General features: G+C 45.1%; 1 protein-coding gene across 2 annotated transcripts in view; it reads left to right on the forward strand.

Annotated features, from left to right (window-relative positions):
* Window positions 1–15,286, forward strand: part of LOC133125766 (CREB-regulated transcription coactivator 1-like) — a 32,926-nt gene extending 17,640 nt beyond the window's left edge. For both annotated transcript variants that reach the window (XM_061237339.1, XM_061237340.1), the window contains 7 exons: window positions 488–711; window positions 2,777–2,925; window positions 5,383–5,610; window positions 10,886–10,990; window positions 13,350–13,436; window positions 14,258–14,438; window positions 14,900–15,286. In XM_061237339.1, the coding sequence (XP_061093323.1) occupies window positions 488–711; window positions 2,777–2,925; window positions 5,383–5,610; window positions 10,886–10,990; window positions 13,350–13,436; window positions 14,258–14,438; window positions 14,900–15,111 (1,186 nt within the window). In that variant the 3' untranslated portion in view covers window positions 15,112–15,286. The remainder of the gene's footprint in view (window positions 1–487; window positions 712–2,776; window positions 2,926–5,382; window positions 5,611–10,885; window positions 10,991–13,349; window positions 13,437–14,257; window positions 14,439–14,899) is intronic.
* The last annotated feature ends 871 nt before the right edge of the window (window positions 15,287–16,157 follow it).

Genomic DNA, 16,157 nt, shown 5'->3' on the forward strand with positions numbered 1-16,157 from the left:
CTCACGCACCGAGGGGAGGGGCCGTGTGGCGGAGGAAGCAGCGCGGGGGCCGTTGAAGATGCCTCCATAATCACTTCTGCAGGAAGAAACTGCCATCCTCACTCCTTTTTTTGTTGTTGTTGTTGTTGTTGTTGCTTTTGTTTTTCAGTGGTTCCTCACAAAAAAAAAGCAACCAGAATCCGTTTCGGCAAAGTCTGTGCGTTGAACTTTTCCTCAGTATTTCTCAGGGTCAGCCTGTAGGGTAGTGGCTGAGGTACATGACTGAGACCGGGAAGGTTGGTGGTTCATAAGGCGTTGCTCCAAGGGAGGATCGTCTCGGCACGTAGTCAAATCAACTGTGAATCGCTTTGGATTGAAGCGTCAGCTAAATAACAACTTGTTATTATCATTACTAGTATTTTGGCTTTACGTTTCCCGTTTCAGCAAATTCAGCTATGCGTTGAGCTTCATTTTGGCTTCACGTTTTCCTCGCTCTCGTCCGCCGCAGCATATTTCCGTCGCCAGACCAGGAGATGAGCACGTCCCTGATCCCGGCCACGCACAACACCGGCGGGTCCTTGCCGGACCTCACCAACATCCAGTTCCCCCCTCCGCTGCCCACTCCGCTGGACCCCGAAGACGCGGCCTCCTTCCCCGTCCTCAGCACCTCCAACAGCACGGGCAACCTGGCCACCAACCTCACCCACCTGGGCATCAGCGCTGCCAGCCACGGTAACGGCGCCGCCATCTTGTCAGGACCCGAGTCACTCCGAAAAAGCAGGGGGAGGGGATTCCTCCTCCTGCATGTTGTGATGTCGACATTATTCCTTGCATACAGTTCACAACAGGCACTAGTAAGGGCGTATGCTGAGTGTGAATCAATTTCACTGTCTGTGAAACCATATAAAATGAAATTGCTTTCCCTTTCATAATAAATCGGTCATTCGTGTAGGTTGACGTTAGACAACTGTCCACAGAACTTTGACCGTAATTTCAGAAATTATCTGGTCTCCATGTTGTAGAGACGTCCTTGTGGCTGGCTGAATTTGCTCCCTTTCCTTCTCTTGGTAATTACAGTAGATGTACAGTATCCACTGTTTGTGATTTGGTAACACAGCATGTATGCCATTACGTGTCTGGCTTGATAGCGATGTGAGACAACACAACAATAATTTGCTTGTGTGATAGGGAATAGTCAAAGAGTGAAATGAGTCAAGAGGCAGGCTGTTATTTGAAAAGTTTTTAATTGGCAACACGGAGCCATCTTCGAGGAGATTCCACCCTGAGACCTCGATTAACCAAATCCCAATGCAGTATTTTTTTTTTTAAATGTCAGTTTGCGCACTGACACTGAATAATTAAGTCATATTTGTACTTAAATCTTATTTCTTTAACTTTTTTGCTCAATGAGACAAAAATAACTGCCAATAACGTGAGAAATATTGACTCATTTTCAAGATTTTCCAATGGGGTGAGAAAATGTCACTTTTTGTCAAGCAAACAGTAATATAAAACAAGCTAATATTGTCTACTTGAGATAAGAAGAAAAAAAACTTCAGTCTTATCAAAAAAAAACCTTGTTTTGCAGTGCCTGGAGTTATCTGAGTGAATTTTCATTGATGTGCCGCAGTCAGAGATAATGAGCAGGCACTAGCATTCTATGGCCTGTATTGTTGGGAATAGTCACTGGCTTGTGGGTGCTTGTTTTAGAGGCAACTGCACGATTTGGCACAGTCCCCCCCGCCCCCCTCCCTCTGTGGGTGTGGGTGCCAGGCAAGCAATTTAAAGAACTGTGAGGAATCCCCGAGAATAAAAAGCAGCTGGTTGTTCCCATTTCGTGTTCTCACAAGGCCTGGTGCAGCTTGGGCAGAATGCAAAATTTCATAATAAAATAAAATAAAATAAAAATTAAAACACGGTGCAGACCTTTTACAGGGCAGTGAGCAGAGCGAGGCTGGGCTGTTCGGCTACGGCACACGAGGGTTTTTGATTGGCCTCCCCTCTCGCCCTCTGTAAAGAACACTGTCTTCCTGGAGGTGTCCCACATGGCTGTCGAATAGAGGAACAGCTCTTTAGACTTGGCACAGAGGGCATCTGTAATGAAAATGCAGACACGGTAGCAGGAAAATCTATTTCTCGTCAAAGGCCAACATAGTACAGCAAAACAAACACGGAAATTTTATGTATTTAAGATGATGTACCTTGAGTACAAAGTAGGCATATTTTCAAGATTTTATTAATCCTAGAATAAAGACTAGCTACTGAAAGCTCCCTTATACCTGCACTAAGGACGAGATTAAACACACATGACCTATCAGAAGCACCTGTGAAGCCATTTGTCCCAAATATTATGGTGCCCTGAAATGGTGGGGTTGGGGGCGGGGGGGTATGTAAAAAGTGCTGTAAAGTTTACCTGGTGAAACCAAACTGTATTGATTTACTCTTTAATAAAAGCTGAAAACCTGCATATTAGCTCCATTTGAATTGCTTGATTACAAATGTAAAATTGCGCAGTACAGAGCCAAATAAAGGAAGAAAAAAAAATCTTTGTCCCAAGACATTACATTACATTATTGGCATTTGGCAGACGCTCTTATCCAGAGCGACGTACAACAAAGTGCATACCCATAACCAGGGATAAGTTCGCTGAAAGACCCTAGAGGGAAGTACAATTTCAACTGCTACCTGTACAAGAAAGATAAGGCAAAATATATATATATTTTTTTTGTGACTCGCTGTGTATATAATTTGAGTTGTCACTGTGGACAGACTTTTGAAGGCATTTCTGTTCCTGCAGGAGTCACCACGTCCCAGCCCACCATGACCGCTCCATCCCAGCGCAGGCAACAGAACGTGGTCCCGCTCAACCTGAACACGGACGCCCACCACCAACAGGCCCCCCAGCAACTGTCCCCGACCCTGTCTCCCCCCCTCACCATCGCACAGGTACCCCACCTCCACTGCTCCAGTCTCTGGCTTTTCTGTGCGTCGCAAATCCTTCTCAGCTTCTGCGTGTGTGCGACTGAGGTGGTTGACTGTGTCTTGTGTGTGTGCGTGAGAGATGGTTCACCGTGTGTTGGTATGTGACAGATAGTTGACAGTTGTGTGTGACTGAGGTGGCTGACCTTGTTTTGTGTGTGTGCGTGATATGGCTCACCGTGTTTGGTATGTGACGAACAGTTGTGTGTGACTGAGGTGGTTGACCTTGTTTTGTGTGTGTGACTGAGGTGCGTGTACTCCTGTACTGATGCCAATACGTCTGCGGGCCACACATTCACACCATCTTCTCATATTCACAATACGGTTGGTACACATTGATTAATGGTGGAATAGTGGCTGGGAGTAAGAGACGAGGAGCTACCCAAGTCGGCAGACATTCTAATTCAATCACCACAGGACGGACAGTGCACTACAGCCTAATTGCATTGCGTGTCTTGCCTTGGAATGGATTAAAAGGTTCTGGACAGCTGCCATTCCTGTAGTTAATCAGCATTTTCATCAAGTTTGGGAGACCTTCCTCTTTCCATCTTACATGTATGTATTACTGTACTACTGAGCAGAAAAGATTCAAAATTAAAGTGTTGCTTTAGAACTTGACTACATAAGGGGCTTGGCTGTGATATATCCTGTTAGGGTACAGTGTACTATCAAAAAGAGGCGCTGGTTATGCAACAAGCTCTGGCTTTTTGTCGAAGAAAGCACCCGTTCTAGCAGATAAATATTAATTAGATTCCCGTTGGTTTTTTAGCATTTCCAGATTGCTAGGAACTGTCCCAATGCCATGTGATATTCTTATCCTCGTTGACTGAGGAGTTGAATCCCTCGATAACGAAAGGCAAAGAGTCCAGATTATGCCATTCTTTAGATGGGAAATCTGTGTGCTGGAGAAGCAGTGGTGAAATTTTCAATTTCAAGAGTTGTATTTTTTTTTTTCGTACCACAGTGCCAGATCGAACAATGGTTCATTGTGACTGTGCTCATGGATTAGCTCAGTATTTTAGCGCAGTGCAAGTTTTTTTAGAAGCAGCATCTTTTTCCCGACCATCCAAAGTTAAATCGCACCCTGCAAAGGAAACAATTATGACATTCCGCTGAGCTTTCAAGGGCACTGTCGCCGAACAAAAGCAGCCGCGTTTGCACTCCGTAAGTGCTCTTGGTGCGGCTGCATCGGAGATAAACAGTCATCAGATGCTCCCGTGCGCCGTCGGCTGCTCGCAATTTAGGTCCTGTGCTTCCTGTGCCAGAATACTCAGAGCAATCATAAAGCGATTCTAAAACTTTACCTCTGAAGTTGGCTACCTCTGAAGAGTGCGCAATCATAATGCGGGGCTCTGAAATATCGAAAAAGGAGCTCGGTTGCAGCAGTGACAGAGAGATGGGAAAATAAAGAGTTGTTGGTCGACCAATTCACGATGATATCGGGGGAAGACGGGATGGGATGCAAGCAGCAAGGGGAATTTATAAATATTGAAGGGTAAAACAGTTAACGCAGCAGTTTCTGAGCTGTTCAGAACAACGGTCGGGAACACTGAACAGAAGTATGAAAAATGTTCAGGCTGATGTTAAAAGATTTTCCCGCCCATATATACACACGAAAGTGAACTGCCTCAGTATATCCAGTGACTGTGTTTTACCGTGGTCACAGAAATGTTTGTGAATGCCAGAAGCGGTCCGTGTTTGGTGTGAGTGTTACTGTGGTGGTTGACCCTGTGTTTTGTGTGTGTGAGTGAGATGGTACACCGTGTTTTGTATGTGACAGATAGTGAGCGGTCGCACGTGACCGAGATTGGTGACCATGTTTTCTGTGTGTGACTGAGGTGATTGACCATGTTATGCGTGTGACTGAGCCGGGTGACCTTGTTTTGTATGTGATTGAGATGGTTGACCATGTTTGGCATGTGACACAGGTTGACCCTGTTTTGTGTGCGTAACTCAGGTAGTTGACCATGGTTTATGTGTGTGTGTGTGTCTGTGTGACTGAGGTGGTTGACTGTTTTCTCTGTGACAGACGGTTGACGGATGTCTGACCGGGTGGTTGACCATGTTTTGTGTGTGACTGAGATGGTGGACCGTGTTTTCTGTTCGTTAGCGAGATAGTCGACCGTGTTTTGTGTGTGACTGAGATCGTGGACCGTGTTTTGTATGTGTGACTGAACTGGTTGACCATGTTTTGTGTGTGACTGAGATCGTGGACCGTGTTTTGTATGTGTGACTGAACTGGTTGACCATGTTTTGTGTGTGACTGAGATCGTGGACCGTGTCGTGTAAGTGTGACTGAACTGGTTGACCGTGTTTCGTGTGTGACATGAGCTAGTTCACCACGTTTTCTGTGCGCGACCGAGGTGGTCAAACGCACAATCGTCCGCCGTCGGGCCCTTAACCGCTCAGCTGCGTTTCCCCCAGGCCGTGACGATGGACGCCCTGACGCTGGAGCAGCAGCTCTCCCAGTACCCCTTCTTCAGCCAGCTGACCTCGCAGGGCCAGGTGGGCACCGACCTGCAGCAGCAGCCTCTGCAGCAGAACATCCGCCTCGTCCAGCTGCCCCCGCTCTCCGTCACCACCAGCGCCACCCAGTCCCAGACCAGCCCCGGGAGCCAGGGCCAGACCTCGGTCGGCATCGACATCAATTCGGTGAGCTGGCGCTGCGATCCCGGGCCGGGTTGGCTGCACCCTCCTGCTTCTGATATCCGATATTTATGAAAGCATGTTGAAATTGATCTGCGTCCAATTTGCAGCCGTTCCGTTCTAACGGCGAGGGAGATTAAAAGTAAATATAGCCGAGAACTTAACCCTCGGTTCACACTTTGAGAGGATGAAATCTTACTCTTGTCCTACGGATCTTATATTTTGTCCGCGGATCACTTGTTTGCTCCTTTACAAGAAATTGTTTGTTCTTTATGTCTTAAGTCAGGCAGGACATGTTGAATTTGCCCTGCTTGATTAAAACTTCTGCCAGATTCCATGTTAACAAGTGAATTTGAGACGAGTGGTAATTTGTGTTTAAAGTCGGGACTCCTTCAGGAGGAAGACGCACCCGGTCAAAGTCCAACCCCATGGACTCCACCCCACCCTTGACCTCCATAACACGAGATATATCTTCTTCGATATATCCCCCCCCCAACTGATTATGTACTGTAACGGCGACAGACCCTTTGTGATTGGCTTCGGGACTTTAGGGCATTGCTCCTTTCTTTTGACTTCCCATCCACATCGCTGCTGCGCCATTTCTACCCGACAGCCTGACATGAGCTGATAAAACACCAGGCCTCCTCGCTCCCCCCCCCCCCCCCCCCCGGCTCCCCATCCTGCCATCTCCCATCCCTGCAATCCACCACCACACCAACAGCAGCCGCACTTCTGCATAGCCGGCATTTCTCCCCTGGGTATACGCTCGTTAGCCACGCTCGCTCATTAGCCACTGCCAGTGGTTGTTCGTGAAACAATACAGAGCACAGACCCACCAGTGCAGGCCTGGTCACGCGCAGTAAATACGGGCAGTTGGCAGTGCACGGCGATTCTAAACGAAATGTCGTTTGTTCTTGTGTCGAAGCTCAAGAAAATCGGCGGTTGTGTACGGATGTCACGGTGTTGTTGGTAAAGGCGGAGCTCAAATAAATTTCTGACAGCCATCTCACTCATTATAGACATAAATCTTGTGTTCTTGGAGGTTATATTATATTTTGTTAGGTTGGAATGTTTAGACTTGAATGGGGGGGAATCACAAATCGCCTTGCGTCTGTTGCGCAGGCCTCCGTCTCTGTGTGGAAGTGGTGTGTTGTTATGGGAGGGGGGGGGGGGGGGTACTGGCTGGAAATAATATCTTGAATTTCCTGCTTCAGTGTCATGGCGCTGTTGTGGATCCTGTGGTAATCCCCTGTTTGCAGACTGTCTGGCGTCAGTCACTGAAGTGTGAGACGCGTCCGTTAGACAGCCCTCGCCCGGTCCCAGTGGGCCAATCTGTTGCCTCCTTGTGTCGAGCCAGAACCATCAGACTGTACAAATGATCCGTTCTGTTTGTCATACCCCTCTGAATCAATGCGACGGTACTCGCCAGCGTATAGAAACTGAACTCTTGTTTGTAGTCTGGAGTGGCCATGGCCAAGTGAACAATCATCCACAGCTCTATTTTTACAACAACGCACTTGTAGTTTGTTGATTGGCGAAAACCAGGCTTGACTAAGCATTATTTTTTGCATAAATCAGTTAATGACTAATTACACAATAATGTAACTGAGAGTTTAAAATATGGATTTTATGAAGTCAAGAGGATTCATTCCTCACCAATGCTCTTTATAGATGTATATAGTACTGCAAATTGAAATTGTGGTTTGCAAGTTTCTTTTTTTTTACCTATTCAAACTGGTATTTCAATTTCATTGAGTAACGGTACGTAAAACATGACTGAACATAATAATCTAGCAATTAGTGCCTGGCACCTATGTAGTGTAAATGTCAATCATCACAACGCTCTGCAGTATTCTTTAATTGATTATGGCAGGTTCCTGTTTTCACAGAATATTACTGTTATCCTCATTGGAGATGATTACTGTTGCAGAATTGCTGTTGCACATGTGGACTCAACATGATTTTAAAAAGGTTTTCAGAGAAATGTACAGTACAGCATTTCAAAATGTAGTGATGGTTGCATATTGTGGTATCAACATTATTCCTGTTCGTCCTTCTCAGACCATAAAATGAAAGTTTAGAGGCTGCTTAGTCAAAGGATTTTGACAAATGACTGCTATCATTTCATTTCAAGTTGACATAAGATACCTGTCGTACAGAACTAGACTATTAAGAGACACTGAATCATTTCTCAGAGCTTACCCCGTCATGTAGAGTTGAGTAATCCAAAGGGTTACATCTGTCCAACGGAGTCAGCACGCAAATCGGTGCCATTGTCCAGAGCAAGGTCTGCTCGCTTTCAAATCCATTCAGAAACTGCAGAAAGAATTGTATGTGGCTCTTTGACCTGGAAAAACTACTGGCTGTATTGACTAAAGTGCGTGTTTTGTCAGCCCACATATTCGTGCTGTAGTGGGAGTTGCTTTGTGTGGTTATGGTGGAAACAGGATGCATGTAGGAAATTGCAGACAGAAGAGATTTCATGTACACAGCCGGGTACCTTGAAATGTGTTATGTGGATTTGTGCCGTAAATCGATCATGTCCAGTTGCTGCCATTTTAACATAAAACAAACCCGCCAGTCTGAGCAAAAACTGCTTCCACACGATGCAGAAATCCACTGCAGTCTTGGACTCATTAGGCATTCTCCAGCTAGAGGGTTGCCAGATAGATTAGTCTGTCCAAGATTAGCTTCATACGGTAACAGGGAAAACTGTCGTTTTGCTCATGTTGGCCTTTAAATAATGCCTTTATAGATCGGCAAACCATGACAAGTCAAAACCAGTTTGAATGGAGCTGAGTCACTGAAAGTTGCGTAAGAAATTGGCGGCCCTGTGGACTGTTGGTATTTGGCTTTGAGGGACGTTGGGATGTATAATCGTTTGTGTGAGCCATCTGCATTGACATGTTGAGTAGATGTTCATGAAAAAGTCTTTTTGAAGGGTAGTTCAACCGGGATATCAGCTTCAAGCCCAGTGTCCACCAAACAGCCGAGACGAGACAAGACACGAAGAGACGGGTTTAGAGCGTTTTTAGAAGACAGTTTTATCGGTGTGAACTGTCCAGTTTTAGAACGTCAGCTCTCTGCGGCTGGCGTTTCGAAAACTGAGCTTGTCAAGTCTTAAGCTTTAGAGTTTTAGAACAGTTTTAGATGAGTTTTAGTTATTTAACGTTAACAGTTAACTCGGGTCGTCATGGAAACAGTTGTTTATTTATTTACTTGCCGCTTTGGTGTGGACTGCCTAGTCCATACTCGCGGACGTTTTGAGATTTAAACACGGATGTTATGCGATTTTTCTCTGGTGTTGTTTCGTCTCGTCTTGGCTGTTTGGTGGAGACTGGGCTTTAGGGCCAATGGAGGACCCATCCCATACCTTGTGCCTCAGTTGGCTGATTAGAGACTGATTAAATGTTAAATTGCTAGACTGGATAGACCTCCTTCTCGCCTGGCATCCCCGGATAAGACCTCCCAGATGTGTCTGGATCATAAATGTTCATCCTCTGTCAGACACCTCATCATCAGTGGAGGGCCTAATTTCTTGCTGCTTCTACAGTACAGAACTGTGCATAAGTATTTTTGTTTTCTATAAATGAGGTATATAAGATATTTTAATCATTCTTTTTTTGTTTTCTGCATTCCTTATGAAAATGCAGGACAGTGTACCTAAGAGAATTGATGCAGTTTTAAAGGCCAAGACTAGTCGCAAAAAATATCGATTTGATTTCTTTTTTAACTGTCCACTGGTCTTTTGATATTTTAAACCATTGATTTCATTATTTTCTGAAAGCATCTCTGCTTGACAGATTGTCTTTTTTACTTGCGCCTAAAACTGAATGTGTGTTAAAACGCTGAACAAATGGCATTATTCACAGCCATTCAGATGGGAAATATCAGTCCTACAACTGGTGCATTCGGGTGAGGCTTCCAGAGCAGTCCTTTTATCTTCTACCGCAAATGAAATGCTGGTAGTTTCCTGATTACGACAGCACTCTCATCAAAGCTTCAACACCATTTTTGTATACAGTCGAGATGTATGTATCTCATATTACTGTTGAGCAGTGCTCTTATCAAATAGGCCCCCAGTCCTTATCTTTGTTGTACTGTTAGCCGCTGAAATTGTACTTCCCTCTTTCAGCGCACGTATATCCCTGGGTTACGGGTATGCACTTTGTTGTACGTTGCTCTGGATAAGAGCGTCTGCCAAATGCTATTAATGTAATGTAATGTAATGTAATGCTCTTCCATAATCAGTGTGTGAAGAAGCCAGATGTGTAGAATCTGTGAATGAGAGACGATAGTCCCGCAGCTGTCCCAGTGTTTGTATCTGCCTTTGTCAGCTCTGGTCTTGGGCCCAGTCTAGGTTTTCTCCCCGGAGAATCTTCCTCACCTAGCTGTCCTCCGCCATCCTCACTGTGCTCCTCTTCTCAGAGCGTGCGCTTGTACTTCTGAGAGAATGCCAGATCCTCCCTGCCGGGCCGGTCGATTGAGAAAAGGCCTTTTTATGCCGTCAGATAGCTGGCGGAAAGGGGAAGCGGTGTGGTGAATGCGTCCCTAGCCGGATAGCGTTGTGAGGGTCTTGAAGCGGACGGATTCCTTCAGATGGCAGAGCTAATAAGCTCAACAAAAAATTGAATCCTTTGAACGTCCAGCAGTGGCTTCTGATCGGGGTGGGAAAAAAGAAATAATTTTTTCCCTTTTTTCCCTTGTGCTGTTTCTTTTAAGCATAAAATACTATCCAGTCTCCCCTCCCCAGCTTTGGTAACAGCACGTAATTATTAATACTTGTAGTCATTAGGGAAACTCGGTTCCCTCTCCAATTGCACATCTATGAAATTTCTCAAAAAGAACTGACTTAACCTCGCAGCAACTTTCGAACAAGCGTCTGCACTACCACTGAAACCTGCAGCCGTGGAACCATTCACTTCGCTCCGCTTGAAAACCCATGTCTCTTGCAAATGTTCTGCACAAAACCATGACCACGCCCTGACTAGACCGGAGGGTAGCTTAAGTGCTTTGTCTAAACGTAGAGGAGATCTCTTGAGAAGATATTCTGGACACAGGCCGAGCCGCCATTTTGTTGAACCCCCCCACAGAGGCGATCAGGGCAGTTGGCGGGCAGCGCCGTGCCGTGTGTAGTTGTGGTTCAGCGAGGTGTCTCTTGTCTGTACACGCATTTATTAACCCCCCCCCCCCCCCCCCTCGACCGTAGGCACAGCGCTCTCAGATGTCCCCCCCATCGGGGGGCTCTGCCCGTCTTTAACTGTAACATTATCCTGTGTAGGCCTCTTCCCTCCAACAGTACCGCAGTCAGGCTGGGTCTCCCGCCAACCAGTCTCCAACCTCTCCTGTCTCCAATCAAGGCTTCTCCCCCGGCGGCTCGCCTCAAGTAAGGGCGTATCCACCCGCTGCTTTCTTTATTTGTTGTTGGTTTTTTTTTTTTTTTTTACTTTCTTTTGTTATTTCGTTTCGTTTTTTTTTTTTTTTTTGCGCTGAGGCCTGCCTCGTCCTCCATCCAGCAGCTGCTCACATTAGCGCCCATGATGTCATCAGCCTGAGCGCTCCTGTCCACCCGCTAACGCCCGCCTCGCTATCTCGCTCTGTCTGCATCTCACATCGCCTAGGCAACGTCTGCACCACAGACTTCTGTTTTTTCTTTTCTTTTTTTTTCCCCGCAAAACAGATATGTCGCCTTGTGTAGTCGGTTGATGCGATATTAATGTGGTTTTGTTTCTTGTTTTGGTTCATGTCTGCGCTCAGTATGTGCTAGTTCTCTGTTTATAAATGGAAGGGGTGAATCAGAAAAGTCTTATCGAGAGGAAACCCCGTGTCTGTTCCCTGTTTTTGTTTGCTACTGTGCTTGTTTTGGTTGACTCATTGGTTCATAACAGCTCCTTTTTTTCGCACATAAGTCGGTCTCCTTCCGGATGTTACTGGGAGACAGTGAGATATTTCAGAAAACTTACATATCATTTAGTAGCTGTGGACCATGGCAAGGTCTGAAATATTTTAATAAAAGTGTTTAAGGATATTTAATCAGATGGACATATATTTTTGGAAAGATGAAGAAGTAATTAACAGCTCTGGTCCACTGGATAAGACTGCACTAGATAGGAACTACCACTCAGGATTGTAGAGCTGAAATGCTATTTTAAGGTTGTGTTGACTGTAAGACTTTGTGAATTTTTGGTTTTAAAAGCATGGCTGCATCAAAATGTGTACACAAAACCTTTTGGGGTTTTGTGTCTTTTGAGAACATTTATTAACCCTGCTATTACTGCAATTATAAACTTGAACAACATTGCATGTGGTTTTGGCTTTTTTCCTTCTGTTGTGATGTTCAGTAGTGTACTTTCTGAAACAGCTTGATGTTTTACATGCAGCGGAACGCTGTTTGTGTGTGTACGTGTGTGTGTTTGTGTGTGTGTGTGTGTGTGCACGCACGCACGCACCCAGGAACTGGCTCTGGACACTGAGCCCTTGACCACCTTTATTGGGTGGAACGTGCTTATACCTAATTTGGGTCGGTGGGGAATCAGACAGATAAATTTGGCTACAGCTGCTGTAAGGTCGTATGGAGAGTGCATTAGGGAGTGCTGTAATTCATGAGAGTTTACAGATAACTGCAAGACTGATCTACTACGGAAAATGTATGTAATATTTGCTGTAAACAAAAGCTGGAAAAAAAAACACTTAAAAAATGAACTGTGAAATACAATGAAATGTCCATTCATTTTCTGACCGATATGTAAATTTTTTCTTTCTTTGTACCATATTCAAGTAGAAATAATCAAGCTTCTCTTGTACTGCATGAAAGTCCAGTTATTTTCCATTATGTTATGAGTTACTGCAAAGAGATGTGTTCAGTGAAGTTTTCAGAAGAAAATTTGTTAACATGGAGAAATTATTTCATGCAGGACTCTTTGTTTTGATATTTATTAATATATGTAAGTTATGTTCCAGTGAGACCACTCTTCTTCTTAAATCCAGTGACTGTAAACACACTTGTTAATATACTTCATTTGAAATGGTATCAGCCATCGTCATCCTGTTGTGGATAAAAGCCTGCCTAGCGGTGGATGAAATGATGTGATGTTTTTGCGGATGTGTGTGAGAGCACCGGAGCGCCTGTACCTGGAGCTCTCCGCTGCGTCCGGTGTCGCTTCCCAGCGCACACCTTCGTTTCATGTGCGATCTGAAAGCCCTTTGAAGCCGTTTCCGGTGACAGCTCACACACCGAAATCCGCAGCAGTGGCTGAAATTGGCTGGCTTGTGAAATTCCCTTGTGCTCTGTGTTTTGTTTTGCTCTGTCTTTTTTTTTTTTCTTTCTTTTTTTTGGCTGAGACAAGCTTTTTGTTGACTGCGTTTCCCCAAGAGATGTTCTGAGCACCATGTTAAACTGTTTCACTTTGCGTTCCCCGCAATGATCTCTCTGCACGGGGCCCATCATCAGTCTCCCGGTGACCTAGAATGCAGTCGGTTACCCACTTTGTTTTTGCAGCAGACATTTTGTTTGTGAAACCTTCTAAAAAAACGGATCTCTGGGGAAAGCAACGCTGAGGTCACATGACTGAGGTCACATGACCTCCAATGTGTGCGGCAGTTGGTCTGTCTATTCGTCTTCTTTGTGCCGGCAGGCGCCGTCGTCTCGTTCGGTTTTTAGTTTGTGTCGTGAGAGACGTGTCTGCGCTCTGTTCCCGGTGAGGCTCCGAGGGTGTGCGTTAAACCTGCCGCCTCTTCTCTTCCAGCACAACTCCATCCTGGGAAGCATCTTCGGAGACTCCTTCTATGATCAGCAGCTGGCCTCCAGACAGACCAATGCTCTCTCGCACCAGGTGAGACAACAATAGCTTGGGTCTCCCTAGGCCAGGAATGGGCAACTCCAGTCCTGGAGGGCCGGCGTGTACGCAGGGTTAACTCCAGTCCTGGAGGGCTGGTGTGTATGCAGGGTTAACTCCAGTCCTGGAGGGCCAGTGTGTATGCAGGATTTTGCTGCCACCAGTTACCCTGGCCCAATCAGCTAATTAGCCATATGCACCATGACCGATTCACTCGTAAATTATTTGGTCTGAAATCCAGCAACAGATATGGCTCTCCTTAGAGATGTAGGTAGCCGGCCTAGCATGGCGGCTAGCTAGCTAGCTAGCTAACCATTTCTATAATCATTTCCAAGCAAGCTTACCGTTATGATGTTGCTAGCTTACATGTTAGTAAGCATAGTATCGAGGGGTCATTTAATTTTCGAGTAAGACTGTTTACTAAATAGAATGCAAACATATCGCAAAGCTATTCCAGCTTGTTAGCTAACTCCAACACCCACTCAGTACGGCTCGCCCGCAGATCAATGCATTCTCAAATATTACTTAATATTATTCATTATTAATAATTATTTTATTATAATAATTATCTTGATATGCAAGCTAAAATCAAAGTAACATTTTTTGAATTTAAAAATTCACTTATGATGACTATTTTTTGTTTAGAACAGCACTTCATGTGCATTTTACTAGTTTTGGATGTGATGCTTTAACTTGTGGAAGAACCTATGCACTTGTAAGTCACTTTGGATTAAAAGCGTCTGCCAAATGACTAAAATGTAAAAGATTTAAATGTACGCTGACTGTCGCCATTTTTGCGTTTGTTTTCCGTTGCACAGCTTGAGCAGTTCAACATGATTGAAAACCCCATCAGCTCCAGTGGCCTATACAGCCAGTGCTCCACCCTCAACTACACACAGGCGGCCATGATGGGTCTGACAGGGAGCCATGGCAACCTGCAGGACTCCCAGCAGCTAGGCTACAGTAGCCATGGCAACATCCCCAATATCATTCTCACAGGTATAGTGGCGGCTGCCCATAACACAGCGCTCATCTCATCGTTCCTGGCCTGTACTGTAGTGTATTTATCCAATATTCCATCAACTGGACTTATTCTCAACGACGTGAGTCGTCTGTTCTCCATGTTATTGTGTGTCATGTGTAGAGTGTCTGTATTAGTGTGGGAGAAAATGGCTGCATTGTTCGAGTAACCGTTCGCCAGGTGCTTGTGACCTCGGGATTGTAAGGTTCTGTCTGCGTTCTTTGTAGTGTTGAGATATTGAACTTCAAGGCTTTCCTAACACAGCAAAACTGAAATGCAGGGCAGTTCTTCCTTGAGCAAAATGACAGACGCCCTATGTATGTGAATGTCCAATATGAAAATCCTATGAAATAACTCAATAAATGTCAGTTAGAACCGTATAATTTGAATGTCTGGAGCTGCAACTGACCTCATTGATACTTGCCGACTGCGCTTTCAGTGACCGGCGAGTCTCCACCCAGCCTGTCCAAGGAGTTGACCAACTCTCTGGCCGGCGTCGGGGACGTTAGCTTCGACGCGGACTCCCAGTTCCCCCTGGACGAGCTGAAGATCGACCCCCTCACCCTGGACGGGCTGCACATGCTGAACGACCCCGACATGGTCCTGGCAGACCCCGCCACGGAAGACACTTTCCGGATGGATAGGCTGTAATGTAGAAGGTGGTGTACAAAATGGCGGAAAAAAAAGCGACCTGGAAAGGGTTGGAATGAGAGGAGGGTTGGGGAGTCATTGCCCCGCTGCACAGTTACCCAGATACCCACCCTCCCCTTGACCTCCATCCTTCACCCCCCGTGTCCTCTGATTGGGTCAGGATGTGCCACAGCTTGCCGGGGTTGGGGGTGGTGGGGTGGGGGGTACTGGGGGGTAAAAAAAAAAGAAAAAAAAAGAAAATGGTGATGCTGTCACGTCCGTGGAAATTAAGCTTAATGTTCAGAGCTCGTAAAAAAACAAAAAAAAACAACTGCACCCACTGTAAGCTTGCCATATGTCCCTACTTGCAGTTGAAGACTGAGGTTTTTAACATCGTTCAGACTTTCCTACAAACCTGCTTTGGGTTGTCAATTTTTGTATTTTACAGAGCTTGTATCTACTCATTTTGAAATCTGTATTTTCTCTTAAAAGAGGAATGAAAAAAGAAACACAACAAAAAAAGGATTTGAAAAGGTACAATGCCTATCTTAATTGCCATTTAAGTATATTTACATCATTAATAATGGCAGCAAAATTTGTTTGTTTCCGTTTTTACTTTCATTCAGGCAGATTCAGCTTCTCTGGCCCAGCTTGTCCTCCCCACGCTTTGATTTTTGTACACAAAACTTTATTTATATGTTTTACATGTTTCTTACACAAAAATTATCTCCACAGCCAAATTTTCATGAATGCTTTTTGGTGTTTGTTATTTATTGTGCTTTGCCGTTTGCTTTCTGCTTTGTTTATTTGTGTTGCTTTCTGTCTTTAATTGACCAGCATTCACTGCCTATTTTGGTACCCTGCCGAATTGCACTTCAAAAGTCAGTTGTTTTTTTTGGTTTTTTTTGTGCACACTTCAGTTTTTGTTTTCTAATTTCATTTGTGCCAGCACTGGTCCGTGTATATATTTTTTGTAAGTATAAGGAGTACTAATCCTCCCCATACAAGTGTACTCAGGTTTTACAAAAGTATCTTCACGTGTCATTTAAAACCTATCCGTTAGTACT

The sequence above is a fragment of the Conger conger genome, chromosome 4 (genome assembly GCF_963514075.1).
Source record: "Conger conger chromosome 4, fConCon1.1, whole genome shotgun sequence".
Taxonomy (NCBI): Eukaryota; Metazoa; Chordata; class Actinopteri; order Anguilliformes; family Congridae; genus Conger; species Conger conger.